Source organism: Ctenopharyngodon idella, chromosome 11 (assembly GCF_019924925.1).
Source record: "Ctenopharyngodon idella isolate HZGC_01 chromosome 11, HZGC01, whole genome shotgun sequence".
Lineage (NCBI taxonomy): Eukaryota > Metazoa > Chordata > Actinopteri > Cypriniformes > Xenocyprididae > Ctenopharyngodon > Ctenopharyngodon idella.
In genome coordinates, this window is record NC_067230.1 from 23084372 (window position 1) to 23112331 (window position 27960).

Genomic DNA, 27960 nt, shown 5'->3' on the forward strand with positions numbered 1-27960 from the left:
TTTTTGGGAAACTGATGATTCTCCTTTTTTTTTTTTTTTTTTTGGATCAGCTCTAAACAATGCATAAACCACAACAGATACTATTTTTTTTTTTTTTTACAATATGATTGCAGCATGCCATGCACCAGACTTTATATTAAAACAGTCCATCAGGTTTAGATATCATTGTGCACAGTGGGTGCAATATCAGAGCAGCCTGACTGGAAAGAAAAAAGACAGTGGGTGCATGCATAACTCATTTATATGCAAAGACAAATGCGCCTGTAAAAACAAACCGCCTGATGATGGAATACGAACATAGCTGAGAAACGAATTTATCTCAAAGAGAATCGCAGACAGATGGTCTGCTGGCGGACAGTCGCGCTTTAGTGACTCAAATACAGTCGGATAGTGCGCCGATATTTTCGGACGAACAGTGTCCGGTGTGAGAACAGAAGCTACTGAGACTATAATAAATCGCACGCGCGTCAAGCCCCTTTTCCTCCGCATTCAACTAGGCGTAGCAGCGCAGTTGTGAAGGGCAGAACTCTCCCTCCCTTGTGACTCTTTACCCCCTCACCTGGCACGTCGTCCTCAAAATCCATATCGTCTTGCCCCTCATCTTCATTGCTTAGCGATCCGGGCATCTTTACCGCATAACAAGAAAATCACATCCGAGATACAGGGATAAAGTCCTGAAACTTAACCCTCTCAATGCCCAGATTTTCAGATTCAGAGGAGACGTCTACTAAAGGTGAGGTAAAATTTTCTTTTAATATGCTCTCAATAAAATAAAAGATGGCTGCCCTGTTTTAAAACATCTTTCCCTTTCTCCTTCTTCTCTATCCAAATCCTCCAGTCTGAAAATAAGAAAGAGACAAAAATGGAACACACATGCCCAGATTGTGACGTCTGGTCGGTTGCCATGGCAATCCATCCCATAGTTTCCCGACACAACTAGTTAGTGCTGTTCACCGGCTTAACTAGTACTGAGAGTGGCGGCGGTGGCGCGTGCACCCGTCTCGCGGTGGCATTGCCCTTTTCGCGCTCAAGTTCGAGGAATGTGAGGTTATACAGGGAGACATACGGGAGAAAGTTACCTCACAATCCCTTTTCAGCCAGGCGAGGGGGACGCATAATAAGAGGTGGGAAAAAAATAGTTGTCCTGCTTTTTTTTTCATTATTTTACTAATTTAGGTCAAACAAATTATACATTCAAGGTCACGGCTTAACGCACATCTCTGACGCCTGAGTTTATTAATGTTTTAAAGGGACAGTTCACTCAAAAAAAAAAAAAAAAAAAGGAGGGGGAAAACTGTTATTTACTCACCCTCACGTATTTCCAAACCTGTTTGACATGTGTACCACGGAAGAAAAAACACACTGTTCACATTCACTTTAAATACATCTTTCCATTCAATGAAAGTAAATGGTGACTGGGGTTGTCATTCTGCCTTTGCATTTTGGGTGAACCAAAGCGTTAAAAAAAAATTGCCAGGTTTCTGTTATTTAAACGAAATGTTATTACTTAAAAAATATTTTAAAAAAATAAAATAATTTAATCTCTCCTCAAAAAAAAAAAAAAAATCCAATTTATTCTTGTGAACCTCCTTCAGGACAACCCGCGAATCACGAGCCGTTGCCAAGGATACGGCAGCGAGACGCTCTGTGATCAAGCAAGACAAAGACATTTAAAATAATCTCGAGAAAACGCTGCCAACAATTAAGAACCATTAAAAACAATAATACAATCCCATAATACCATTATAGGGAAAAATAAATTCAGCATAAACCAAACCAAGCTGGTTCTCCCAATCTAGTATGGTTTTAAACACTTTTCAGCCGGTCCAGAGTTGGGCACAAGCTTGGGAGATCAGCTAAAACTATCAACCATTTCAGGCTGGTTTACGCTGTACTAACATATCATGCAGGTTTTCCCTGATAAATGAACTCTCTGAACCCTGTGAGTGCACGAACTTTAGTTGCTATGGAAATCATTGGTCCAGTCTGACTGGTGGTAAGAGTCCTATATGCTTTAATGAAGCAAAAGAAAGGAACAGACTTCTATTGCTCTAAAAATAGAAAGAAAATGCATAATTATAAATCAAATGGATTTTTCCAGCACTTTTGTACCCTCAGAGAAAAAGGCACAATGTTTTGAACATACTGAAAAGAACACACCAGAAACAAAGAAACTGATTTCTTTTGAAAATTTATTGAATTTACAAAAGAGTGGCATGGATTTAATCTTCGTCGTCTTCCTCCTCCTCATCTTGATTTATCTGGAAGTAGCGTAGTTCATAGCTCTCCTTGGTGTTCGCTACTACACGCAGCCAGTCACGCAGGTTGTTCTTCTTCAGGTACTTCTTGGTAAGATACTTCAGGTACCTGAAGACAACATAAAATATGATCAGTCACAAGTGACATTCAGTTTCAAATTATATGGACACATACACTATAAATAACCACAAATGACAGGGAAAAAAAAAAAAAAAGGAACCCTGCGCATGCATGCATGCATATATATATATATTAGTTTTAAGTTTTGTAATACTAAAAGTCACTATTTATATAGATATAGGTTTTATAAGTAACTGCTTTGTATTCACACCATTTGGCTTACTGGGCAAAACAAAAGAAACAATCACTACGGTAATGAAAAAGATCTTAATTCATCAGAATTTGCTTCTTAGACAAATATTTGAGAAGCTGTAGATGGCATGCCACAATGCTTACAGAAAAGAAGTGACTGCAATATTACAAAAAATGTATTATGTAATGTTGGGATGCGTGATATAATCGGCCACCGTATTGGTATTGGTCGATTATATGTTCATTTTTAATGTTATGGTTATCAGCCCGATAAGAAAATTAGTATGATTATAGTATTTTATTGCAACATTGGGTTATTTTGTGTATATTCTTTGGTTAATTAGCATGGTAGTAAAGCACTTCAGTTTATCAGTGATCATCTTTAGTTTCTGTGCATGCAGCTCAAACAGCAATGCACAACTTTTATAACTATGACTGGGACTGTCAAATACATGACATAATGAGAACATTATTGATATAAAAAGATGTTATATATTTGGGTTTAGTTGCCTTTCAGTGCGTTGTTACGGGATAAGTGCGTCCACAACAGAAGTTATACACATTCTGACTAGCACGCAACTTGGTTCAAGTTCACTTGTGCATTTGTGTCTCTTTGTGCAGATATTTGTGCAGAAGTTGTAATTTGTTTGTTGCATAAATATCTGATTAATCTCATATATGATGCATTTTGTTGAGTTAATTAACCCGCTAACAAAGCACTTCAGTTTACCGGTGTTCATTCAGCTCAAACAGCAATGCGGTTATTTAAAATAGTAATATTAAAGATGTTTCTTCCAAAAGCTTGGTACATTATTAATAACAACTAGTTTTATTTCTCGTCTTATTTTCAACAATATGGTTTAATTAAAATCATTCCATTATTGGGATCATATCCATTATTATTAAGTTGGCCATAGGAGCGTAAAATAGAAAAAGTTAAAGGAATATTAGGCCGGTTTCACACCGCATGCATTAGCAGAGCGTAAGCAGCGCGTATTTTTCTCCAGTGCCCATGTTAACAGATGAGCATTCACACCGCATGCAGAGGCTGCGCAGCAGCAGAGCAGAAGCAGCAGTGCCGCGATTGTTTCGGCGCTGGGTCTATTTTTGCTGCGCTGCTGACGCTCAATTAAAGTGAAAGTACACCTTTGATGGACAAAAATATGATTTCACAGAAAAAGTGCTCAAAATGCACAAAATAAGCATATCTAGTGTGTTTTAACAAGAATTGGAGTATGTCAAGAAGAAAATTATTATTAAAATATTTATAGAAAATTTGCTCATTTAAACTTGTTTTTAATTATTCAGTTTGGGTTAAAGTATCGTGTATTATAAAAAACTAAAGTAAATTGGCCAGAAAATGATATATAACCATTATTTTAGTTATTACAAACAGCTATAGGATCTAGCATTCCCAAATCAAACCCGAGTTTACTGGCTTTTTTCACAGAGTTTGCTGTCTTGTAAACATGTGCACACGTTTCAAATATAAAGAATTATCAATATCAATATTGGTGCATCCCTAATGTAACGCCTCATAAAAAGTTTGCTCGAAACTTCACACCATCAGTGCAATAACAGTTATTACACATAATTCCACCTATTCAACAATTAACATCTATGCTACTGCAAAATAAAAGTAGAAAAATATGAGAAACCTTTATAGGCCAGACATCACAGTAACTCAAAATGATGTTGATATATCTAACACACTAATAATAATAATAAAGCTGACATTACAGCCACAGTATGGGCTGCTTTTTTATGCATTTAATAGAACAGCTCTTCTGAAAAGCCTTTTCTAGTAAGCAGGCCGGAATTCAACATGCAGTCACATCAAAAGAAATGCATGATTCTAGTCTATATATAATAATAGTACACGTTTGCAAGCACAATACTTCAGTTTATCATTAAAGAAATCAAGGATGAATCTAAAACATCTCAAATCAATGAATGAATTGGCAGTACACAACACTTTCAGTTTACAAAATATGTGGGCTGTTAGTCAATGGCAACATTTACAAGTTAGCTACAGTGCAGAGTTTGCAAGACTGATTTATAGAGGAAATAAAAAGTTATTTGACTAATCTATCCATTTTTGATGACTAAGGGACAGTTTACACAACACCGTTTTCATCCAACGGATGACTTATGCGTTTTCCTAAACGGAAAACTTAGGCTACGCGTTTTTGCCATTCATTTACATGACAATGGCATTTTCAAATTTATGAGAAAAAGGTTTCAAAGTGCAAGTTTTTGAAAACTATACTGTTAACACAAAATAAGATGTTTTTGATGAAATCCAAGAGCTTTCTGACCTCTGATAGACTGCAATGTTATTACCACTGTCAAGGCCCAGAAAGGTACTAAAGATATCGTTAAAAGTCAACACGACTACAGTGGTTCAACCTTAAATGTTGTGAAGTGACAAGAATACTTTTTGTGCACAAAAAAACAAGTGTTCTACGTCATGCTACTCATGTGTACTGCGTGAACCAATACCGAGTCGGCGTTCTGATGTAGAACCCAGAAGCGCTACACGCGTTTGCTACTGAACCTCTCAAGGTCCATAAAGGTACTAAAAACATTTAAAACAGTTCATGTGAATTCAGTGGTTCTACCTAATATTACAAAGCGACAAGAATACTTTTTGTGCACCAAAGAAAAGAAAAGAAAAAAAAAAAAAAAAAAAAAAACTTTTCAACAATATCTAGTGATGGCTGATTTCAAAACACTGCTTGAGCTTTATGAATCGATTCAGTGGTTTGGAGCACCAAAGTCACGTGATTTCAGCAGTTTAGCCATTTGACAGGAGATCTGAATCACTAATTCGAAACAAAAGATTTGTAAAACTCAGAAGCTTCATGAAGCAGTGTTTTGAAATCAGCCATTACGAGATATTGTTGAAAAGCCGTTATTTTGGTTTTTTTGGCGCACAACAAGTATTGTCGTCGCTTTATAAAATTAAGGTAGAACCACTGTAGTCACATTAACTGTTTTAAATATGTTTTTAGTACCTTTATGGATCTTGAGAGGTTTGGTGGCTTTGCTCTCAATGGAAGCCTCACTGAGCCATCGGATTTCATCAAAAATATCTTAATTTGTGTTCCGAAGATGAACGAAGGTCTTACAGGTGTAGAAAGACAAGGGTGAGTAATAAATTATATTTTCATTTTTGGGTGAACTAACCCTTTAAGGTTGAACCACTGTAGTCACATGGATTATTTTAAAGACGTCTTTCCTACCTTACTGGGCCTTGAAAGTGGTAATTGTGTTGCAGTCAATCGGAGGCCAGAAAGCTCTTGGATTATCAAAAATATCTTAATTTGTGTTCCATAGATGAACAAAGGTCTTACGGGTTTGGAACGACATAAGGGCAAGTAATTAATGACAAATTTTATTTTGGGGTGAACTAACCCTTTAACTAATCCTAACAGATACAACTTTTGATTTTGAAAATGTATTAGTAAATGTTGAGATTAATTTTAACTAAGATTACATATTCTGTATAAGTATTGTTAATTGTTAGTTCATATTAACTAAATTTAACAATTGAAACCTTACAGTAAAGTGTTAATAAAATCTTCAACTGGAAATAACAGCAACTGAGTGATAATGACAAAAGACCACATAAAGTGCACAAATGTTCTCTTTTGCCATTTGGAAATGCATATACAGAATTTCCCAGTTCCATTATCTTAATGACTACTTTTACATCTCATTTTAATTTTAACTGATCTCAATTTTCAACATAATGATGACAGAGTAATAACAGCAATAAGTTAATAGTTATCAGCCCTTCATAAGCATTCATCTTCAGGAAAGTGAATCTCTAATTTCAGACTTACCTTTTAGAGAAGGGGACCTCTGATGTCACTGTGATTTTGCTCTTGCTCCTTTCGATGGAGACCACGCCACCACCCAAGTTACCAGCTTTACCATTCACTTTGATGCGCTCCTGAAGGAACTGTTCCTAAAGACAGACATGCAGACATGCCTATTAGATCATAAAGAAATACAACTGCAAGCCATCAACCCGTCCCCACATTTATCACAAACGTGAATGAAACAAGAACGAAATATTCACAGTGCAGTTCATGCCGACTTTAAAACGTTACACAACACCCAAAATGGCATTTCAGTCAGGTAATCTGATTTGAGATATCCAGTTTCGTGCGCACCATGCATCAGAAAAACAGTGTACACTTACAAAGTTAGCAGCATCCATGATGCCATCCTCCACAGGATGGGTGCAGTCCAGGGTGAACTTCAGGACCTGCTTTTTCTTCTTCCCACCCTTGGTCACCTGCTTTTTCTGTAAGACACAATCCGATACACAAAATGAAATTAATAAAGATCAGTGCTTACATTAAAAGAAATTGAGTGATGAATTAATGTTAAGGTATGTTTTTACGATCATTCATTATAAGGAGCTCTGGCGAAACGGGTATCTAACAGCATATATGACAACTATCTACGGTTGTACATATTTTAAAGACATAACGAAATGTATTTAAAAACGTTGAGGTAAATGTGAAATTAAAACTTCAACGCAGCCATATCATTTTTGGTTAAGTTAGCTTCGTGGTTTCGATTCTTTGGTGACAAAACCGCTTTAAAAACAAGATACAAAATATAAACTGTTTACATTTTCAATACATATCAGTATTAACGAAAACACTCAGTATTATAGTAATTATGCTGTGTCGGTTCTAAGAGAAATGCTCATCCGCTAAACTGATGGTTGCTACAACGTGGTTGCTCACGAGCAGGCCTCATTCCAGACCTCCGGTAAACAAATGCTTTTAAAAACATCACTGATGCACACATTCCTTCGTTAATCAAATTACTCAGACGCTCTATGGTTCGGCTTTAATATGCACGGGTTTCTGCGAACCTAGAGGAACATGAAATAATGTATTTTGTCGTTTTTCAGAAACTTGCTCGTACTCACAATCGGGGCCATGGCCGACGGTTTGGCAGAAAGGGAGAGGAGAGGGAGCGCATGCGCATTGAAAGCTTTCCGTTATAATCTATTCCAGACATAATCGATAGAATCCGTTATTCGGAGATTGATTAGTACAGTCACTAGATCATGATATTTAATTGAATGGTATCTACCTAATGCCTTGTCTAAATTATGTTTTTGCGTAGGAAAACACTGAAAATAAATCATTTAATTGTATCAAGACAACCTCTTTTAACAAGTTTTAATCACCTTTACATGTCATTGAGATCACTAATTCACGTATTGGAAGGCCTTGAAAATATCCAATTACTGTTTATATATTTAATTTGATATACATATATAATTTGCTTATACATATGTGGTTATAAATTAGATATATAATTTGAATATTGTAATCTGCTCGCTCATTTTTATTCTCTCTCTCTTTCTCAGTATGAATGTACGCTATTAAACCTTTCATAATAGTAGAACAATAACTTAAGAGACCATAGATATCCCATTACACAAATAAAAGTATTATTATATTTGCTGCCTTCCTAATAAGGTACACAGGCTCTTGTTTCTTATACTGTCAGACTGCAGTCAGTTCAGCTTTACCTTTGCTTTGGCAACCCCCTCATTCAGTTCCCCTCCCCTCCATCATAGTCAGCTGCTTGGCATCAGGCTCCTGTTGAAGAGTCCCAGCATTACTGTCATTCTGGCTGTAGATAGTATTCAAGACCATAGGGTTAACCCACTGGCCCCTCCTGACACAAGCCAAATTTACTGCGTAGCCGACTGTGTTTTGCTTGTGAAGAGGAAGTGAGAACTGTCTTCACATGCACTCAAGCCACTCAGGGAGACATAATACAGAGATTTGTCTTGTTGGCCATATTATGGATTCCATAATGCCACTATTAAATTTGCAATATGTATGGAATAACAAATATGCGAACTAATATCGGACAGCATTGTTTTTTGTTTTTAAAATAAGGTAAGGCTTTTTTAATTGCATATAGTGTTAGTGCTGCTTTGCTTTTATAAAAGACCAATTCTGAAGTAAAATAATAAGAAAAAAAATGGATTTATATGGAGATTTATAGCACTACTGATTGATTGATTGATTGATTGATTGATTGATTTATCTATAAATATATCACTCACTGTATTTAAAAGTGAATATAGTATGTCAGAGCACGTCTGTATTGATTTTGACTGCAAGTTGCTGAATTTAGTTTTTTGTTCATTTTATTAATGTGATTTTATTTATGAATATTTGCCTTTTGTCTTATTTTCTTTATTTCCAACTTGTCAAAAGAACAAGATTATAATGTTATGTGTGACCCTGGACCACAAACCAGTCATAAGGGTCAATTTTTTTAAATTGAGATTTATACATAATCTGAAAACTGAATAAATAAGCTTTCCATTGATGTATGGTTTGTTAGGATAGGACAATATTTGGTCAAGATACAACAAAAATCTGGAATCTGAGGGTGCAAAAAAATTTAAATATTGAGAAAATCGCCTTTAATGTTGTCCAAATTAAGTCTTTAGCAATGCATATCCACTCACAAAAATATATTTTTGATATATTTACGGTAGGAAATTTATAAAATATCTTCATGGAACATGATCTTTCCTTAATATCCTAATGTTTTTGGCATAAAAGAAAAATCGATAATTCTGACCCATACAATTAATTGTTGGCTATTGCTACAAATACGTGCCACTTACATGGTTTGGTTTTGTGGTCCAGGGTCACATATTATTATTATTATTAATATAATGTTATAATAATTAGTTTGAATAAAAAATATTTTAAGAAATGATTATTCTTTTATTTTATTTGTTTTAATTGTTGTTGTTATTCAGAAAACTGAGAAACATTTAGTCTACAACAATCAAACTATTCACAACTGGCATTTACATATAATGTCACACAAAACTAGAATCTGTACTTTAAAAATTTGTTTAATTCTGGAAAAAAACAGCAGAGACATTGGATCTAATTATAATAATATACATTCCAAACTATCTCAAATACATAAACTAGGTATTTGCTGTTTTTTTTATAGATGGCAGGAGGAATCATCTTCTTGAACGATGACCTGTGGGATCCAGACTATTACAGGCTCCATCCCCTCGTCTGTCACCTGTGTCATGAGCAATACCGCCAACCATGTATTCTGGACTGCTACCACATCTTCTGTGCCAGTTGCCTGCGTGGCAGGGCCAATGACAATCACCTCAATTGCCCCCTCTGTGGGTAAGCGCAAATATTGCAAACATTGGGAGGTAAAAGACACACATTTTGATAAAGAAAATAGGAAAAGTATTTGTTCCATGTGAACATTTGTTCTGATATTTAACTTTTAGTAGCATCTACCAAATGTTTGATAAGTCACCCATAGGTAGACAATGTATATACTGAAACTCCAATTCCGATTGCTTTATTAAGATCCAAGTACACTATAGAAACCTTTACCTCAAGGAATTTGGGGGGTGAGGAAATGGAAATCATGACAGAACCAGCCAATGCAAACTGAAGCCAAGTTACATCTGGGTCTCCACTTATTCTAGTTTTCTTCAAGCTGGAGCTTGTGTTAATTCCAAAACGAATGTTTGCCAAACCTGGATTCCTGTAATCTTTCTTGTACTGCCCACCCACTCATTACACTCTTGTATATATAACAGTCAAGTCTTCTGTTTTGAAGAGCTGTCCAAGGTTTTGATGACTAACAAATGTTCTTCTCATTGTATGATGCTGCATTTCATCATTTTCAATTAATCTTTTTTTCCTCATATCATGTTTCTCTTTGTTCATCTATAACAGCTTAATCTTATGAAGTCTCATCATGTTCTGTTGCGATCATTTCTTGGTCTTGAATTAAATTTCAAGCTTAAATTCATGCAACATGCAACAAAGAAACATTATTCTCCCAGGCCAGTGAGGTCCAGTTTGGAGCAGCACAGGGCTGTTGCTGTCGGGACAGCTGCAGTACGACCCCAGCATTCTGATTTTAGCACCACAACAAGCACTCCACATGGTGGGCACTCCAATCACATCACAGCATTGTCATTTGACAAAAGATCCTCACACAAGCATCTTGGCAAAGGTGCTTGACGATGCATTGATCCCACAGCTTATAGCAATTACACACAATCTGGTGCTGACCTATTTTATCTTGTTTAGAGGTGACTCAGAGATCTGCTATTTTTATGCTTTTTTTTTACAACGTGCAGGGCAAATCAAAAGAGACTAATAGTGAAACTAATTAGTGATATATACAAAGTTCAGTCATGATAGGCCCTTAAAGGATTAGTCCACTTTCAAATAAAAATTTCCTGATAATTTACTCACCCCCATGTCATGGACTTCAATGGTTGAAGGTCAAAATTACAGTTTCAGTGCAGCTTCAAAGGGCTTTAAACGATACCAGACGAGGAATAAGGGTCTTATGTAGCGAAACGATCAGTCATTTTCTAAAAAAAAATCAAAATATATATGCCTTATAGGCACAAATGATCGCATCACAAGTGCTTCCACCAGAACGCAATTCTTCAAAAAGCTTACGCTAAATGTCCTACGCCTTCCCTATTCAACTTACGGAAAAAACGTAACTGGCACCGCGTTCGTTCCGTAAGTTGAATAGGGAAGGCGTAGGACATTCAATGACATGGGGGTGAGTAAATTATCAGGAAATTTTTATTTGAAAGTGAACTATTCCTTTAACACACGCTGCTTGCAATCACATCATTCTCTATAGGGCACAGCTGATTGGTTCTTGCTGTATCGGTAGTCAATGAGCTCGCTGCTCAGCCTTCAAATACTCGTTCAGCATTTGCTGTAGCAGTTGCAGCACACTTTCAGAAACCCTCCACCTTCCCCAGCTCCACCTGTATAGATCTGCTACGGGTAGTTCATGTACGCTATATTGTACAGCAGCAGAAGCATGTCTTACTTGCTCACAGCAGCGTGTTGTGTATGTATTGGCAGTAACAAGTCTCGGACTTGCTCTGCAGCAGCAGAAATAATCAACAGCAGCAGCAGCGTAGCAGCATATAATCTGCCAAAATATATCAACATTGTCATATCCACAAACACTCAACTAGAGTTGTCATGACAGAAATAATGTATCAGCCGGCAATTAATGACACACTATTTGGACATTTTTTGAATATCAGTCAATTCCAAAATCTACCAACAGTCGTTTGGATAGTGAACATTTTATACAATTAAAATTTTTGTAGTGAATTCTGAGATAATATTGTGTATAATGGGTGTTTATGTAATTTTTTTTATTTTTCTTACGTGCTATCATTACATTTGTTTACAGTTCAAAAGTTTGGGTTTCTAAAGGATATTTCATGTTTTTGAAACTTTATTTTGCTCACCAAAGCTGCATTTTTTTAATCAAACATTAAAATTTACAATTTAAAAAGCCCCATTATTCTTTTTTGAATATAACCTTTCATGCAGTATGTGATATAGCTGCTTGTGAATGTAAAAAGTTCTGCAAAGTTTTAAAGATCAAGGCGTACAACAAATAAAGTAATTGTCTCCTAAAAGAAAGAATAGAATCTGAACTGCCAAAATGAGTCGTCAGAAATTCCTGTCTCACTTCCTGTTACATACCTAAGTAACAATGTATCAAATTTACATAATGCCAGCCATATGGTCTTTTATGGCTGCCCGCGAACAACATCTACTTTGACCCCATCTCAAACACTGTTGTAGCAGAGGCCTGGAAGAGTTTGGTTTGTGTTATCGAAATGTCAAGAAGATGCTGTTTTCAGCGCTGCGAATCCACTTTGCATGCACTTCCAAAGGATGAGGACTTGCACTGGGATTGATATGGGAAAAAAAATGGCATTGTTATGTTTCGTATCAATTTTTATACAAGTGCTGAGGAAGCCTCCAAAGCTGAAATTCAGATATGGTAATTGGTGTTTCCTTTCCAACATGCGCTGTAAGCAATAGACCAATCACAACTGAGCCATCTGACCAATCAGAGCAGAGTATAGGCTCACAGAAAGGAGGGGTTACTTTAGAGAGTTGCGCCCCAAATGATGCACTATACACTATGCGCTTATACACTATGTACTTATGCACTATGTACTCATCCGTGTAGTGTGTGAATTTTATAAGGTTATTTTGTCATTTAACATCAGAGTCTGATCCCCCCTCCCCCTCCGCAAGGTAATTAAAGCTTGCGACAGTTGAGTGCATGAAGTGTCCAACATTCCACACTTCGGTTTTTCTGTTAATTTAGTGCATCATCCAGGTATTTAAAGTGCACTTTTTCTTTTTGGAATTTTCTGTGTGAACGCACTACTCGCACTATTTGGGACGCACCTTGAATCTTCAAAGGAACCGTTATCAGACTCTAGAAATTAGGTGATGTGCAATGTATATTATGAGAAAATTAAAGTGACTTTTTTTCAGGATTAAAAAAACAGCATTTATTTGAAATAAAAAAGTTCAACTTTTTAACAGTTCAACATTATATTGGCCATCTAGCATCCTGTTCTCTAGAGACCAACATCAGCTAATAAAAGCCATATTTACTGACCACTAAAAGTGTAAACTGAACTTAAGGTATTTTGAATACTCTTGGGTTTGTTTCCTACTATAGCAGGTCTCAATATGTGCTGATCCAACTATGTTGTGTAGCTTGTTGTAACTCTAGCCATGTTTTGAGCACCAAGTATCTAATGATACAGCAGCAAAGCTTTTCCCTGCTATATTTATCTATTGTTTCCCACTGCAAACTTACATTTGTGGCGCCTAAGTAGCCTGGCTTTACAAGACCTGTGAACTGGTGCCAGCAGTCTGTGGTTCAGTGGGTAGCAGTGCTCCATTCAGCAGTTCAGTCCATTACCACAGCCTAACATAATAGAAATGCTGTAGTGTGCTTTTCCAAATTGTAGAACTTTTTTATTGCTTAGATTCTATTATATGGTAGGCTATTTGTTTGTGTGAGTGTAATCTTTCTCAGTTTAGAGTGAGTGTGGGATCTTGCTTTGCCACTTAAGAGTTGCAGATAATGAAGCTTTTGTACTTTGCAGTACCACACACTCCCTCATGCAGTGTAATCTAGGAGTTCACCACTTTGATGCTATTACTGGCACAGAAAAGCTGGTTATAATGAAACAAGATAAATGTGGAGACTGACGGAGGGGCAGGATGTACATATTTGTGTCATTGTGTCAGTGGGGTCCAAAAGTCTGAGAACACATTGAACACATTTGTTTTTGTCTTTTACCCTAAGAAGTTTTAGAACTTTGAAATATGTAAAGGTTATGAACATAAGAAGATTAATATTTAAGCAACATTTCTGGACTATTTCTAGGTCACTAATGTAAGCAACTTTATGACTTCTTTCACATTTTCTTGCTTCTACTGATGCACAAAATACACTTTGGATCATTCTCAAAGCATGATCATCAGATTTTACACAAGCTTATGGAGTCCATGCAGATAAAATATCTTGGTAACACTTTATTGTACAGTGTCATTGTTACACATGTTGTTACTGTAACTATAAATTATGCATAATTAAATGCAATTAACCCTAAACCAAACCCCCACCCTAACCCTAACTCTTTAATAAGTACATGATGTCAATTATTATTACTCAGTAATTAATTACACTGCAATACTGACACCTTAAAATAAAGTTTATAAAATTTCCCTTACATGTCTCTTACAGATATCCCTCAGTAGTGATGGGCACAAATTCACTTCCCCCAGAGGACCGTTTGCTGAGGTTCCTGGTGGATAATTCGACAGACAATGTAGTACAGTGTGCTAACTGTGATATGAAATGCAAAGCACAGGTAACTGAAAAATACATTCATTTATTTTGAGGCATCAGCAGTAACATCACATCTGTTTGACTGAATGTGCATGTGTATATGTGCACAGGATGCTGGAGCGATGTATTACTGTAACACCTGCAGTCAGCCACTGTGTGGAGAGTGCAGAGAGCTTACACACAAAGCTAGGATGTTTTCCCAGCATGATATTGTGTCCCTGGCCAAACGCACCAAAGAGGGGCATCGCAAGTGCTGTGAGTTTATTCCATCATCCTTCATTGAATAATTATCCAGGGATGCACAATTTATTAGTACCAGGTATCAGATTGTGGATATTTAATGGTGTATGTTCATTTTTTACATGTAGATCACCTTTGCCATCATCTACTTAACTGCCACTTAAAGTTAATCTTTAAAAACGCTGTTTTTAAACCATTTATCGGCCCTTTATCGGTTTTTAGCAATAACATGAACAGAATTATTGGATTAACAGTATCATTTCATTCCCATAATTATCCTCAAAACTCAGTTCCCTAAAGGAATGCATTAAATGATACATATATCATTAAAGTGTAATATCAGACTAAATTCTGATATATGGCATTTCCTTATCAGCACTCCATGAAGAGTTGTACATCATGTTTTCGACAGAGAAAAAGTCCATGTTGTGCATCAAGTGTTTCAGAGACATGCCAATGTAAGTCTGTTGCAATCTGAATTACAAATGTTTATAATTCAAATTACATGAATCTGACAAATAATATTTAATTTCATGATATAGTGAGAATCGTACCCACTGCATTGACATTGAGACTGCATATGGACAGGGATGTGAAATACTGGATCAAGCTGTTCTGGTAAGTAAGTAAAAAGTAAGTAGGGATTGTTTAATTCCAGAAACTGCCAAGAATCTTATAATCATTAAAGCATTAACTGAAAACAATATATGCTTAATATCATTACTGATATTAAGTACATCTGTACACATGTACAGTGAATATTACATTCATTATTAATAAACATTCAGTATGGAGTCAGTAAGATTTTTTTTTTTACAGAAATTAATACTTTTATTCAACAAGGATGAATTAAAATGATCAGAAGTGACAGTAAAGACAATGTTAAAAATGTTACAAAAGATTTCTTTAAATAAATGCTGTTCTTTTGAACTTTCTATTCATCAAAAAAATCCTAAAAAATGTATCGTTACTTATAATTAAAATGTTTCTTGAGCACCAAATCAGCATATTATAATGATTTCTGAAGCATAATGTGACACTCAACTTTGCAATTAGAGGAACTAAAATATATTAATATAAACAATAATGTTACAGTAATACTAATTTTCTCTGTTTTTAATCAAAGAAATGCAGCCTTGGTGAGTGTTAGAGAAACATTACAAAAACAAAAAAAACTTTTGAATATTAGTGTGTATGTGTATATATAGGAGAATATAATGTGTTAGATTTAGAACAGAGCTGAAGTTCTTAAGGTGAATGACTGTAAATTTCTAAAAGCTGTTGGCCATCTGCGTCAAAGAGTACAACTGAACCTCATTGCAGAGTACAGACAAGTGGATGCATCTTGTACTGACCTGTTTTCCCCTGAAGGCGGTGAAGGAGCTGCAGATGTCAGTGCGAGAGGCCATCGTACTGCTGAAGGCCATGCTGGGTGAAGCGCGGACAAATGCAGAAGAGGAGGAAAGTGCTATCTGTACACAGTTCAACAATATTCAGGTGAGGAAAGACACCAGAAGGGGGCACACTGAGACCAGAATAATGAGCAGCTTTGTGAGCATCAGAGATGAATTCTTGGACAAAGATCATGTGTGACTCAAACCACATAATTTAAGGATAATGTAATTTGAGTTAAACAGGCTAAATATGTGCTCAATTCTGCATCACTGAAAATTGAATGTTGTTGAGAATACAAATAGTATTTAGTCCAAAAGTAAAATCTGTTCTTTTTATCCCAGGAAAAACTCGCAGAGAGAAAAAAGGCCCTCTTAAAAGCTGCTGAAAGGTAAATATTGTCCGAACAGATCCGGTAAGTCTAAATTGTCTATCCGTGACAGTTTATCCACATGGCTTTGGCAGAGCACAGAGTTGTGGTGTGATGGTCAATGTTGGAACAGCAGTGGCTTGGGTTGCGTTTCATGAGTCCTGTTATTTGTTAAGAGTTTTTTTTTCTCCGTCCCCTTCCCATCATTGCCTGGAAGCTGGCTTGATGTCTTCCAGGAATTGAGCTATTTATGTCAAGCTGCAATCTAGGACTTAGCATGTGTTTGTGTTTTTATATCGGGGACACGCAAGAGCAAACAAAGGACGAAATGTTAAAATCGGGGTGTTTTTTTTTTTTAATTTACAGTGTGTTTTGTTTGGAAAATTCTATGCATTGTGTATACATTGGCCCAGAGGGTACACTGAAAAAAATTAAGTTGCTTCAAAGTAATTTTTTGTCTTGCTGACATGACTTTTTCTTAGGTTTGACAAAGTAATATGTTTTTAACCTACATTTTCAACAGTCAACATGAAGAGAAGGAGAAGGCACTAAAGGAACAACTTTCTAACTTGTCCACCCTCCTGCCCACCCTTCAGGTATTTTGAAAGAATAGTTCAGCCAAAAATGTATGTTCATGTTGTTCACAAACTATACGACAAATTTAATGTCATACAAAGTCTTAAATATCTTTAATGGTATATAAAAAAGTCTTTATTATTTTAAGAGGTCTTAAATTTGGGGATGGAAAAAAGTCATGATACAGGCTAGTGTGATTATTAAACTTGAAAAGGCTGATGATTTAATTAAATTATTGTGAGTGTTGCTCGTTCAAAGCAAAAAAACAAAAAAACAAAAAACAAACAAACAAACAAAAAAACAACGCTGTTGCAGGATATACAGGCTCGTGGTTTCAGAGCAGTTTGCAATCAATTAATACCACCCATTTATGCCAAGTGATTGCTTATGATTTACTGTTGACAATGTTTACTTTGTGGTGTTTATATTGTAATATGTTGTACATTGCAAGAGTGCATATTTGATCTCACATTATCCTTTTGAAACAAAGTAGTAAAGCATAGACATTTCAAAGTAAGAGTCCCAGTATATTACGGGCTTGTTTAGAATTAAAAGTCCTGCTTTATGCAAAAATATATTTTCTTCTGGATATTATTGGTATGTTTTTGCTTACACAATAAACTGCATTTAATTCATCAACTCTTGTGGATTCTCTCTAGAGGAAGGAAGGAAAGGCTAAAAATATGATTAACATTCATTATAACCTATGTTTTTTTTACTAGTATCAGCACAATAATCCATTTATTGCCTTTTTAAAACACATTATTATTGTATCAGCAAAATCCAATATCGATCAAACTCTAATTTGTATGTATTGATATATTAGTACATAAAGCAATTTCAATACATATGTATACTGGATAAAACACGTCCTGAGGTTACCCTGTTCTGCAGTTAAATGTGTGCCACATCATGTTTAATTAAGTAAAAGAATCTGAGATAAATGATTTATTTTAAGATTGAATGGGTTTGTTCTGAATGGACATACGGGATTCATTTTATATGTGCAGGTCTTACATTTTACATCTTACATTTGACTTTAAAATCTCTGCAGGTACCCTTCTTTATATCTTATCTCTATTTCCAGGTGCACCTGGTCACCTGCTCTGCATTTCTCAGCTCAGCCAATAAGTACGAGTTCTTAGATATGGGATATGTAAGTAGATTTATTCTTTATGCATTACTTTTAACGTGCCCCTATTGTGCTATTTTAAAGGTTTCTAATTTTGTTTTGGAGGTCTCTTACAATAGGTTTACATGCATCCAAGCTCAAAAAAACTTAAATTTTCTCATAATATACATTGCAGCATCACCTCTTTTCTCACAGTGTATGAAAGGGTTCAACGGTCTCCCTAAACCCCTTCTTTCTGACAGCCTACTCTGCTCTGACTGGTCAGATGGCCCAGTCTGTTGTGACTGATCTAGCACTTACAGCGCTTATCAGAAACCAAACGCCCATTATCATATGTGAATTTCAGCTCCGGAGGCTTCCTCAGAACTTGTATAAACAGTGATACAAAGAGTAACAATGGCATCAGTTTTACCATATCAATTCGAGCTCAAATCCTCGTCCTTTGAAAATGCATGCAAAGTGGAAGTGAAGTAGACACTGTTTGCAGGCAGCCAATGAAGACCACAGGTCGGCATTATGCAAATTTGTTACAAACCTATGTAGGTTTGTGCAGGAAGTAAGACTGGAATTACTGACGAATCATTTTAGGCAGTTCAGAATTGTTCTTTCTTTTTGGAGACAATGACTTTGAAACTTTGCAGACCTTTTACATAAACAGCTATATTATATACTTCATGAAAGGTAATATCTGAAAAAGCATAACAGGGGCACTTTGAATAATGTCTCAAAGAAAGAAAAAAAAAACAGATTTAATTCATGCCATATGACCCTTAATAGCAGTTGATGGACAGACTGTGTGGCATTGTAAAGCTGCCTCACAAGTTCCACCCTATTCAAAGTAGCAAGGTGAGTTGAAGACCAAACATTTGCTGGACTTTGTGTATAACTCTGACACTTACAAAGTGTATGTATCAACCCTACAGATAAACACAGACTACCATGCTGAGTTTGCCCGCTGTCTGGAGCCTCTTCTGATGCTGGGCCAGCGGAGACCTGGCTCTGTGACTGGAGGAACTGCCTTGAGTTACAGGTGAGCAGTTTTCAGCATACAAATGTTACCGGTATATGGAAGTGCTGTTATCCAACCACTGTGTTCGTTTGGCCTTGGACTGACTGTGACTATGTATGTTGGTGAGATTAAAAGACATGCGAATATATCTGATCTCATTTTTTATAATCATGTTGTGATATTTATAACTAGAGCAGTAATAATGGCCACACTGTAAAAATCAAAATTGCAAAACGTTTCCCCAATAAATGTAAAAATTAAATAAATGGAACAAAGTTTTTTTTTAGGTAGGTGGAGTCCATTTTAATTTAAACAAGATAATAATGTAAATATCTAATAATATGATACACTACCCTTCAAAGTTTTTAATATTTATATAAATTAATACTTTTATTAAGCAAGGACTAAATTGATCAAAAGTGACAGCAAAGACATTTATAATAATACAAAACATTTCTATTTCAAATATACACTATATTGCCAAAAATATTGGGACACACCTCCAAATCACTGAATTCAGGTGTTCCAATCCAGTTCTGAATTCAAGCATGGTACCGTGATAGGTTGTCGCCTGTGCAGTAAGTCCATTCGTGAAATTTCCTCACTACTAAATATTCCACAGTCAACTGTAAGTGGTATCATAACAAAGTGGAAGCAATTGGGAACAACAGCAACTCAGCCACGTAAAATCACAGAGCGGGGTCAGCGCATGCTGAGGCGCACAGTGCGCAGAAGTCGCCATCTTTCTGCAGAGTCAGTAGCTACAGACCTCCAAACTTCGTATGGCCTTCAGATTAGCTCAAGAACAGTGCATAGAGAGCTTCATGGAATGGGTTTCCATGGCCGAGCAGCTGCATCCAAGCCTTACATCACCAAGTGCAATGCAAAGCGTCGGATGCAGTGGTGTAAAGCACGCCGCCACTGGACTCTAGAGCAGTGGAGACGTGTTCTCTGGAGTGACGAATCACGCTTCTCTGTCTGGCAATCCGATGGACAAGTCTGGGTTTGGCGGTTGCCAGGAGAACGGTACTTGCCTGACTGCATTGTGCCAAGTGTAAAGTTTGGTGGAGGGGGGATTATGGTGTGGGGTTGTTTTTCAGGGGTTGGGCTTGGCCCCTTAGTTCCAGTGAAAGAATCTCTTAATGCTTCAGCATACCAAGACATTTTGGACAATTTCATGCTCCCAACTTTGTGGGAACAGTTTGGGGATGGCCCCTTCCTGTTCCAACATGACTGTGCACCAGTGCACAAAGCAAGGTCCATAAAGACATGGATGAGAGAGTTTGGTGTGGAGGAACTTGACTGGCCTGCACAGAGTCCTGACCTCAACCCGATAGAAAACCTTTGGGATGAATTAGAGCGGAGACTGCGAGCCAGGCCTTCTCGTCCAACATCACTTGCTTCTAGAAGAATGGTCCAAAATTCCCATAAACACACTCCTAAACCTTGTGGAAAGCCTTCCCAGAAGAGTTGAGGCTGTTATAGCTGCAAAGGGTGGGCCAACTCAATATTAAACCCTACGGATTAAGAATCAGATGTCATTAAAGTTCACGTGCACGTAAAGGCAGGTGTCCCAAAACTTTTTGCAATATAGTGTATCATAGTTTCCACTAAAATAATAACAAGCACAACATTGATGATAATGATAAGAAATGTTTCTTGAGCACCAAATCAGCATATTAGAATGATTTCTCAAGGATCATGTGACACCGCAGACTGGAGTAATGATGCTGAAAATTCTGCTTTGCCATCACAGGATTACATTTAAAATATATTTTGTTTTTACCATATGATCAAATAAATATAGTTTTGTCCCACCAAATCTCAAATCTCACCAACCTCAAAGTTTTGTCACAATCAAATGTTTTCACTGTTATTTTTAATAATGCACTGATATGCCATTTTTATGCATTTGGACTGCTCATATTGTCTGAATTCTGTCTAATGATTACAGACAACTGGAAGGAGACACTGGCATTACGCTGGTGCTTTCTCAGCCAGTTATTAATCTCCTAAACAGAAAAACGTTTATGTAACCCTCCCTAACAATGCACCAGGTGGCAACTGTCCTGTTATAGTTCTGTGTCTGTGAGGTGCCAGGAGCTGAGGTGATAACATGAAGCACAGGGAGACAGGAGCCTGACTTCCTGGAAAGCTCTCATTCCGGGAGAAGGGCTCAGAGGGTTATGCCACTGACTGACCACTTCAGAGCCTTATTAGCTTCATATATGAGTACTGTTTCCAGATCAGTTTGGCTCTTTAGCTTGCAGTAAGATTAGTGCAGCAGATGTGAACATGTGCTGGTATCAGTGCAAATCTATATGAACAGAGCTTACGAAAGAAAGGGATGTGATCCTAAATTCCTATTCTCCGAATCCACCTCAGATCTCATTGCATAATTTCGGGTTGGGTTAAAGTCATGTTGCAATGAAGAGAACTATATGGAGTTTTTATAAGCACTTTTCTAAGAAACTGGAAGAGCTTGTTGTGGGAATATGTGCTTAATGTCATCATATATTCCTATATGTTTGAATAGTGGAGCAGTTATTTTCAGGACTGATGAATGTAGCTTTGCAGTTCTACCTTTTTAAATCTAGTTCTGAGTCTGCTTGGCATGACAAACATATATATATATTAGCGTTGCACAATATACCGGTAGTAGAAAGGTATCGATACCCTGCTATTAAAAAAGGTACGATTCCACATTTTATTAGTACCGGTACTATAAGAATAACAGCATTCTAATAAGAGCCATAATTCTTAATTTGAATCAATGTATGACAGCAGGAGTCTGGATATGTGTGTGCAGAGCTCTGCATCCACTCCCTGCAGTGAGTAAATATATCCATGCAGCACATGACGGATTAAAGTTATTGACACCTTAGAGCAACAAAGAGAAAATAAAGAGCGGAACGTGTTTGATGTTAAAAAGAGTTAAGCGCGATAAGTCTAGACAAAGGACTCAATGCGTTACTCGTGCTGTCTCAGACCTGAAGCACGCACACAGAAAGCCGCCTCTAAAACAGCATGCGATTGCAAATTCAGTTATCTTTTGTGGATTATTGCACTTGAATGGTCAAAATATGTTAAAATGCACATCCTGGTGAGTATTCACATAAACACAGTCTTAAGTGAACGTAGACAGTTTATAAAATAATGGCTGTGTTCCAATGTATTTGATCCATGCATTCGGTCTTAAAGTGACAGCAGCCTAATATACCTGCTGTGATTAATGTTAACCAAACAACAAACGAAAAGAGAAAATCACCCACTGCTTGACTGAATAAATTTAATATATTTATATCAGTGAATAGGTCATATCACTCACCCCTATCCCAACCTGTTTAGAATTGTGAAAGGTTAGCAAATGTGACTGATAACATCATTGATAATGTGATCGTAGCAAAGATCTCTGTAAGGATGTTCACACTGTGGCATGTATTTTTTTTTTTTTTTTTTAAATAAGAGGAATGGTCAAAAAGCAGGGCAGAAACACACTGGTCAATTTTTTTTATTTTTTTTTATTAATTAATAAAACAATGAATTTAAAGTTCTGTCATTCAATTGTATCAAAGTCATCATTTTGGTATTGTGACAACACTAAAACACAAGTTTGGGATCAGTAAGATTTTGTTAATGTTTTTAAAAGAAGTTTCCTCCGCTCACCAAGACTGCATTTAGTTGAGCAAAAATACAGTAAAAACTGTAATATTGTGAAATATTACCATTTAAAATAACTGTTTTCTGTTTTAATATATTTTAAAATATATTTTTTTCCTGTGATGGCAAAAGCTGAATTTTTAGTATCATCACTCCAGTCTTCAATGTCACATGATCCTTCAGAAATTGTTCTAATATGATGATTTGCTGCTCAAGAAACATTTCGTACTATTATCAATGTTGAAAACAGTTGTGCTGCTTAATATTTTTGTGATACATTTTTCAGGATCATTTGATGAAAAAAAAAAAAAAAACGGCATTTATTTGAAATAGAAATCTTGCATAACATTACAAATGTTTTTACTCTTACTTTTGATAAATTACAGACAGTTTTAGACAGTGTCCATATGATATTTTGTTATGTAACGCAGTGGCATTCGTACATTTTTCAGGTGTGGCTTAAGCATCCAAATATTTGTTGGTGCCACAGCACAATATCAGTCCTAATCCTCTAAACCTGCTATCATGATTAAAAGTTTCCATATTGAATTCTCATTGTCATGCCATGCCACACCATCTGCTCTGCACGTTTTCATTAAAGACCTGGCATTGCGGCCTCAATGCATCTACACAAAATACCCAAGGTGATAAGAGATCAGAATGAATACAGCCATTCCACCACAGCAACCTCCATCTCTCCATAGAGACTCCAATGACGCAAGTCCCTGTGACAACTTTCCACATCAATCATCCCTACCGTTCTCAGGTTTGTGAAGCCCTCCACCAAACAAACGTCCTCCCCCATCTGCCCCCATACCAACAGACAGGATAGTTCAGAGGTCAGGCTTCTCTCACTATTTTTAACAGAATTTCAGAGAAGTGTCTCGGATTCTGCTCAAAGGCACACAAAGTTGCTGGGCCACGGGAGCACATTGTTCCAATGCTGCTGATGTCACCGTTGGTGCCAGGATCTTAAATTGGTAAAAGTTAGAGGGTGGGACGCTTGTCACTTAGGCTCGGAGAACATACAGTGTCCAGACTCACTCAAGGGACTTGTACCACCACAGTACCTGAAACTAGGGAAGAGAGATTAGAGGAGCTTTGAAACTAAGGTAACTGTCTTTATTCTTGATGTTTTCTTAGTAACATTATGAGCTTTCAATAGGGCTTTTAATTCTTGATCTTTTAAATCCTGTTCCTGAACCTCAGGAATTTCCAACTGAGGTTTGTGGATGCAGAGGTGGGAATGCTGCATTTCTGCGTAAAATTAAACTCAGATTCTCATAAGCATTAAAATCTGAATTTAACTTTATTCAAAATAGGTCTGAATGTTTTGATGGTCGTTACATAATCTATTAATGCTCTGCTTCAGACATATAGAATTAGGTGCTTTAGGTCAGTGTTATTATTTTTAAATGAAATTTTAACTTTTAAAAAATGTTTTTGTCAATTGAAATAAAGCTGAAATAAAATCAAATATAAATATTAGGTGAAAAAATTAGAAATGTTGTCTTGACTAATTTAACTAATACAAATGACAAAAGCAAAATTACTAAAACTTAAATTAAATTAAATGAAATTAAAAAGAAAAAAAAATTAAATGAAAATATAAAAAAGCTAATTCAAAATATTAATAAATAACACTGCTTTAAATGTTTATTTATTAAATAAATAAAGATTGTTTATCCTATAAGGTTTTAGTAAAAAAAAAAAAATTTTGTTGTTGTTAAATGTGCTCTTACCATGTTGTATTTGTAAATAACAAAATTGGGTTACACTTTATTTTAAGGTGTCTTTGTTACACTGTAATTATACATTTAAGTACTGAGTGATATTAAATAACTACATGTACTTCTAGGGTTAGGGTTTGGTTTGGTTTAGGGTTAGTTGCATGTAATTATGCATAATTTATAGTTATTACTATAGTATATGCATGTAACATATGTAACGATGACACTAAAATAAAGTGTTACCCAAAATTGTTTTGTTTGTAACAATATTTGTACTGTTGTTTTATTTGTATTTGCATGTTTAAGGATTTGCAATTCTGACTACAGGTGAAAAATAAGAGAGGATGAGAGGATCTCTCATTTCCTTTCACAGGCTGTTGGCTCTGTCTATGTCGTGCCCGTCCCCATCTCTAAGTGAAATGCCTTTTGGCCGCAGGCCCACCTTTCACAGATACATTTGTACCAAGGTACTGCTGGCCGAGGGCAGAGAGTCACCCTTTACCGAGCACTGCCGCAACTTTGAGAAGAGCTACAGGGTGAGAATTAGTCCTCTTTGATGTGTACTCCTAAACATTGACAGAATTACACTATTATTTGCTATTAAAAAATGATATGTCAGACTCATCATTGTGTTTTAAATAGAAACTGTGCTCTTTGAGCCATTTCACAGGTTATTTCATCTGTTTATGTTTGAACTCTAGAAATAGTGGGGTTTTATATTGGGTTCTTGGCTCAGAACCCTTTATGCCAAAAAGGTTCTATATAAGGAGAAATGTCTTAAATGATTGCATAATACTTTGATGTTTATCAGGTTATTTAATTTGTTTTCTAGTGATAATGTATGTTTATGAGTCTTTTAATTCATAAAATTTAAAAATTAATCCATATATGAAGCACCTGACAGAACCCTTTAAGGCAGTGGTTCTTAACCCGGGCGATGGGGTCCACTGGGGGCCTCAGCAAACTTCAAAGGGGGCCTCAAGATGACTTCATGATTTACAATAAGACAAGCATTAACATAAGCTTAAACTAAGAATCAAGATTTCCCTTTCGAGGGAACTTGGACGTAGTGTCTCATTCCCTTCTCAGGGAACTATGGTTACAGTTGTAACCTGAGACGTTTTTTATTTTACTTCACCCCCTCAACATCTGTTTTTTTCTTCGAAGAACCAGGGCAAAGACTTTATATATAGACGGTGCACTCATATTATTATGAATGGGAGAAAGTGCAATGCGCAATATGGCGGAATAAGTCCCGCCTTCTAAATAAGAGCCAATCGCCGATTGATAAAGTCATCACATTACAGCAGCTGCTGGACTGCACACTCGAATTAGCGTGATTTATTGATTTCAAATATGAAATTTAATCGAAAAGCTTGGCGAACAGCTTTGGAGAATTTGATGTTTCCCCATTCAAAGACATAGGAGCTGCACTTGGATTTCAAAAATGGCCGCCCAGTGAAATGGCTTGTCTTAAAGGGACTTTGACCAGGGTTCGCAAAGACTTGGAAAATTTTGGATTTCTAAAATTTAATTTAGAGGAACTAGGAGTTTGGGGCCTTTGAATATTGTTGTGAACCATGGGGGGCCTTACAATTGTGTATATGTGATTTATTTGACCAATTCTATGCATAATTCATGCACCAGGTTTTTCAGACAGAAGTCCAGAAGCTGAAGGATGAGGTTCAGGAGATGCACAGAGACCTGACAAAACATCACTCTCTCATCAATACGGACACCATGGATGAGATCCTGGAAAGGTCTCTACTCATTGATGAACAGATCGCGTCTCAGTACTCTGCCGTGCAGACCCAGAGGTCCGTATTTGAGGAGGTGAGGCTAAGTTATAATTCTTGCAAAAACATATTATTCTTTCAAAACACAGCAGCACCTTGGAAAATTTGGGTTGTGTTTCTAGATATGGGATGTGACCTTTCAAAGAGTAACCAATGAGCAAGAGATCTATGAAGGTGAGGAAAACAACAAATTGTCTGTGATGCCTCAGGGTTCATGTTAAACTATTTCCTTCCACTAATTAGTGCACTAATTCATTTACTAATTACAGCACAGCTTCATGACCTTCTGCAGCTGAAGCAAGAAAATTCCTACTTGACAACCATTGCACGACAAATTGGACCCTACATCTTATCCATAGCAAAAGTGAAAGAGCGTCTGGAACCCAGGTTGTTTTAATATTTAAGTATTCATGTTTTATATCCAATTATTTTACTTCTGCTTCACATTTGCTTGAATATTTTTGTCATTATATGGTTTATTGTTGATGTATTCACAGGTTTCAAAAGCCTGAGGATAATCGCATGAACACTATAGTTAAAATATGTGAGGACGATGCAAATGCTACTGAACAACACAGGTGATGCATTTGATCTTACTGTTACACAGATCAAATTGTAAATGTTAAAACAATATAAGAATATATGTCATTTCTTCCACCAGCTGTAATGAGAAGAGTGGCTCAGCAGTCTATGACAGAGACTCTCTTATCCTACCGCCTGGTGAGACACTACTAAAGAGCAGTGACTTCTGTTGGAAGGGAAAGCCGATAAATATTTCAGAAACATCTTGCTACAAAGAGCTGCCACTATAGAGCAGCATGTATGGACGATGTCAACACATGAACATGGGGCTTTACAGTAACTGAAAAATAAGAAGGACATGAATGGAATATATGTTTCGGTATGTTTATGGAATAATGTTTTAAATCAAATGGACCTTAGCTATAAACCGACTGCATCGGATGGAGCATAAATGTTTTACAGTCAGGTGGATTGTGACTTTTCTTTTTTGTTAGTAATTTGTTCAAAACAACAGCACTTCTTTGAAAAATAAATCGTTTGTCTTTACTGTCACTTTTGATTAATGTAATGCATCCTTGACGAATGAAAGTATTAATTGTTTTATTCAACCCAAACTTTTGAATGATACTGTATGTGCAAATGAATATAATATAATGGGAAAATATAATAATCTCTCTTCTATTTCACTTGTCCCTGCAAGCTTAAAGGGTTAGTTCACCCAAAAATGAAAATTCTGTCATTTATTACTCACCCTTATGCCGTTTTACACCCGTAAGACCTTCGTTAATCTTCGGAACGCATTTTTGTTTAAATCCGATGGCTCCGTGAGGCCTACATAGGGAGCAATGACATTTCCTCTCTCAAGATCCATAAAGGTACTAAAAACATATTTAAATCAGTTCATATGAGTACAGTGGTTCAATATTAATATTATAAAGCGACGAGAATATTTTTGGTGCGCCAAAAAAAAAAAAAAAAAAAAAAAAAAAAACGAATTACTTAGTGATGGCCGATTTCAAAACACTGCTTCAGGAAGCTTCGGAGCATAATGAATCAGCGTGTCGAATCCGCAGTTCGGAGCGCCAAAGTCACGTGATTTCAGCAGTTTGGCGGTTTGACACGCGATCCGAATCATGATTCGACACGCTGATTCATTACGCTCCGAATCTTCCTGAAGCAGTGTTTTGAAATCG

At 36.4% G+C, this 27960-nt stretch overlaps 3 protein-coding genes across 7 annotated transcripts in view; 1 reads left to right on the forward strand and 2 right to left on the reverse strand.

Moving 5' to 3' along the window:
- chd5 (chromodomain helicase DNA binding protein 5) overlaps positions 1 to 708 on the reverse strand; it is a 35541-nt gene extending 34833 nt beyond the window's left edge. For both annotated transcript variants that reach the window (XM_051912554.1, XM_051912553.1), the window contains exon 1: positions 560 to 708. In XM_051912554.1, coding sequence (XP_051768514.1) covers positions 560 to 626 — 67 coding nt within the window. In that variant the 5' untranslated portion in view covers positions 627 to 708. The remainder of the gene's footprint in view (positions 1 to 559) is intronic.
- Positions 590 to 27933, forward strand: rnf207a (ring finger protein 207a). Of its 4 annotated transcripts, XM_051912557.1 has the most exons (19): positions 590 to 733; positions 839 to 1124; positions 9598 to 9788; positions 14236 to 14362; positions 14451 to 14595; positions 14957 to 15038; positions 15123 to 15198; positions 15952 to 16077; positions 16317 to 16363; positions 16866 to 16938; positions 18006 to 18074; positions 18828 to 18896; positions 18974 to 19080; positions 24823 to 24985; positions 26097 to 26282; positions 26368 to 26419; positions 26515 to 26632; positions 26743 to 26823; positions 26907 to 27933. In XM_051912557.1, the coding sequence occupies exons 3-19, from the start codon at positions 9598 to 9600 to the stop codon at positions 27055 to 27057; spliced, it is 1863 nt and encodes a 620-aa protein (XP_051768517.1). In that variant the 5' UTR covers positions 590 to 733; positions 839 to 1124; the 3' UTR covers positions 27058 to 27933. The 4 variants fall into 4 exon arrangements, with proteins under 4 accessions (XP_051768517.1, XP_051768519.1, XP_051768518.1 ...); XM_051912559.1 differs by lacking the exons at positions 590 to 733; positions 839 to 1124 and adding an exon at positions 8173 to 8513 and having other exon boundaries at positions 26106 to 26282; XM_051912558.1 differs by lacking the exons at positions 590 to 733; positions 839 to 1124 and adding an exon at positions 8174 to 8513 and having other exon boundaries at positions 18831 to 18896.
- On the reverse strand, positions 2176 to 7597 carry rpl22 (ribosomal protein L22). The gene is made up of 4 exons (XM_051912560.1): positions 7526 to 7597; positions 6782 to 6886; positions 6420 to 6544; positions 2176 to 2367 (listed from the first exon to the last, which is right to left on the reverse strand). The coding sequence occupies exons 1-4, from the start codon at positions 7535 to 7537 to the stop codon at positions 2223 to 2225; spliced, it is 387 nt and encodes a 128-aa protein (XP_051768520.1). The 5' UTR covers positions 7538 to 7597; the 3' UTR covers positions 2176 to 2222.
- Positions 27934 to 27960: the final 27 nt, after the last annotated feature.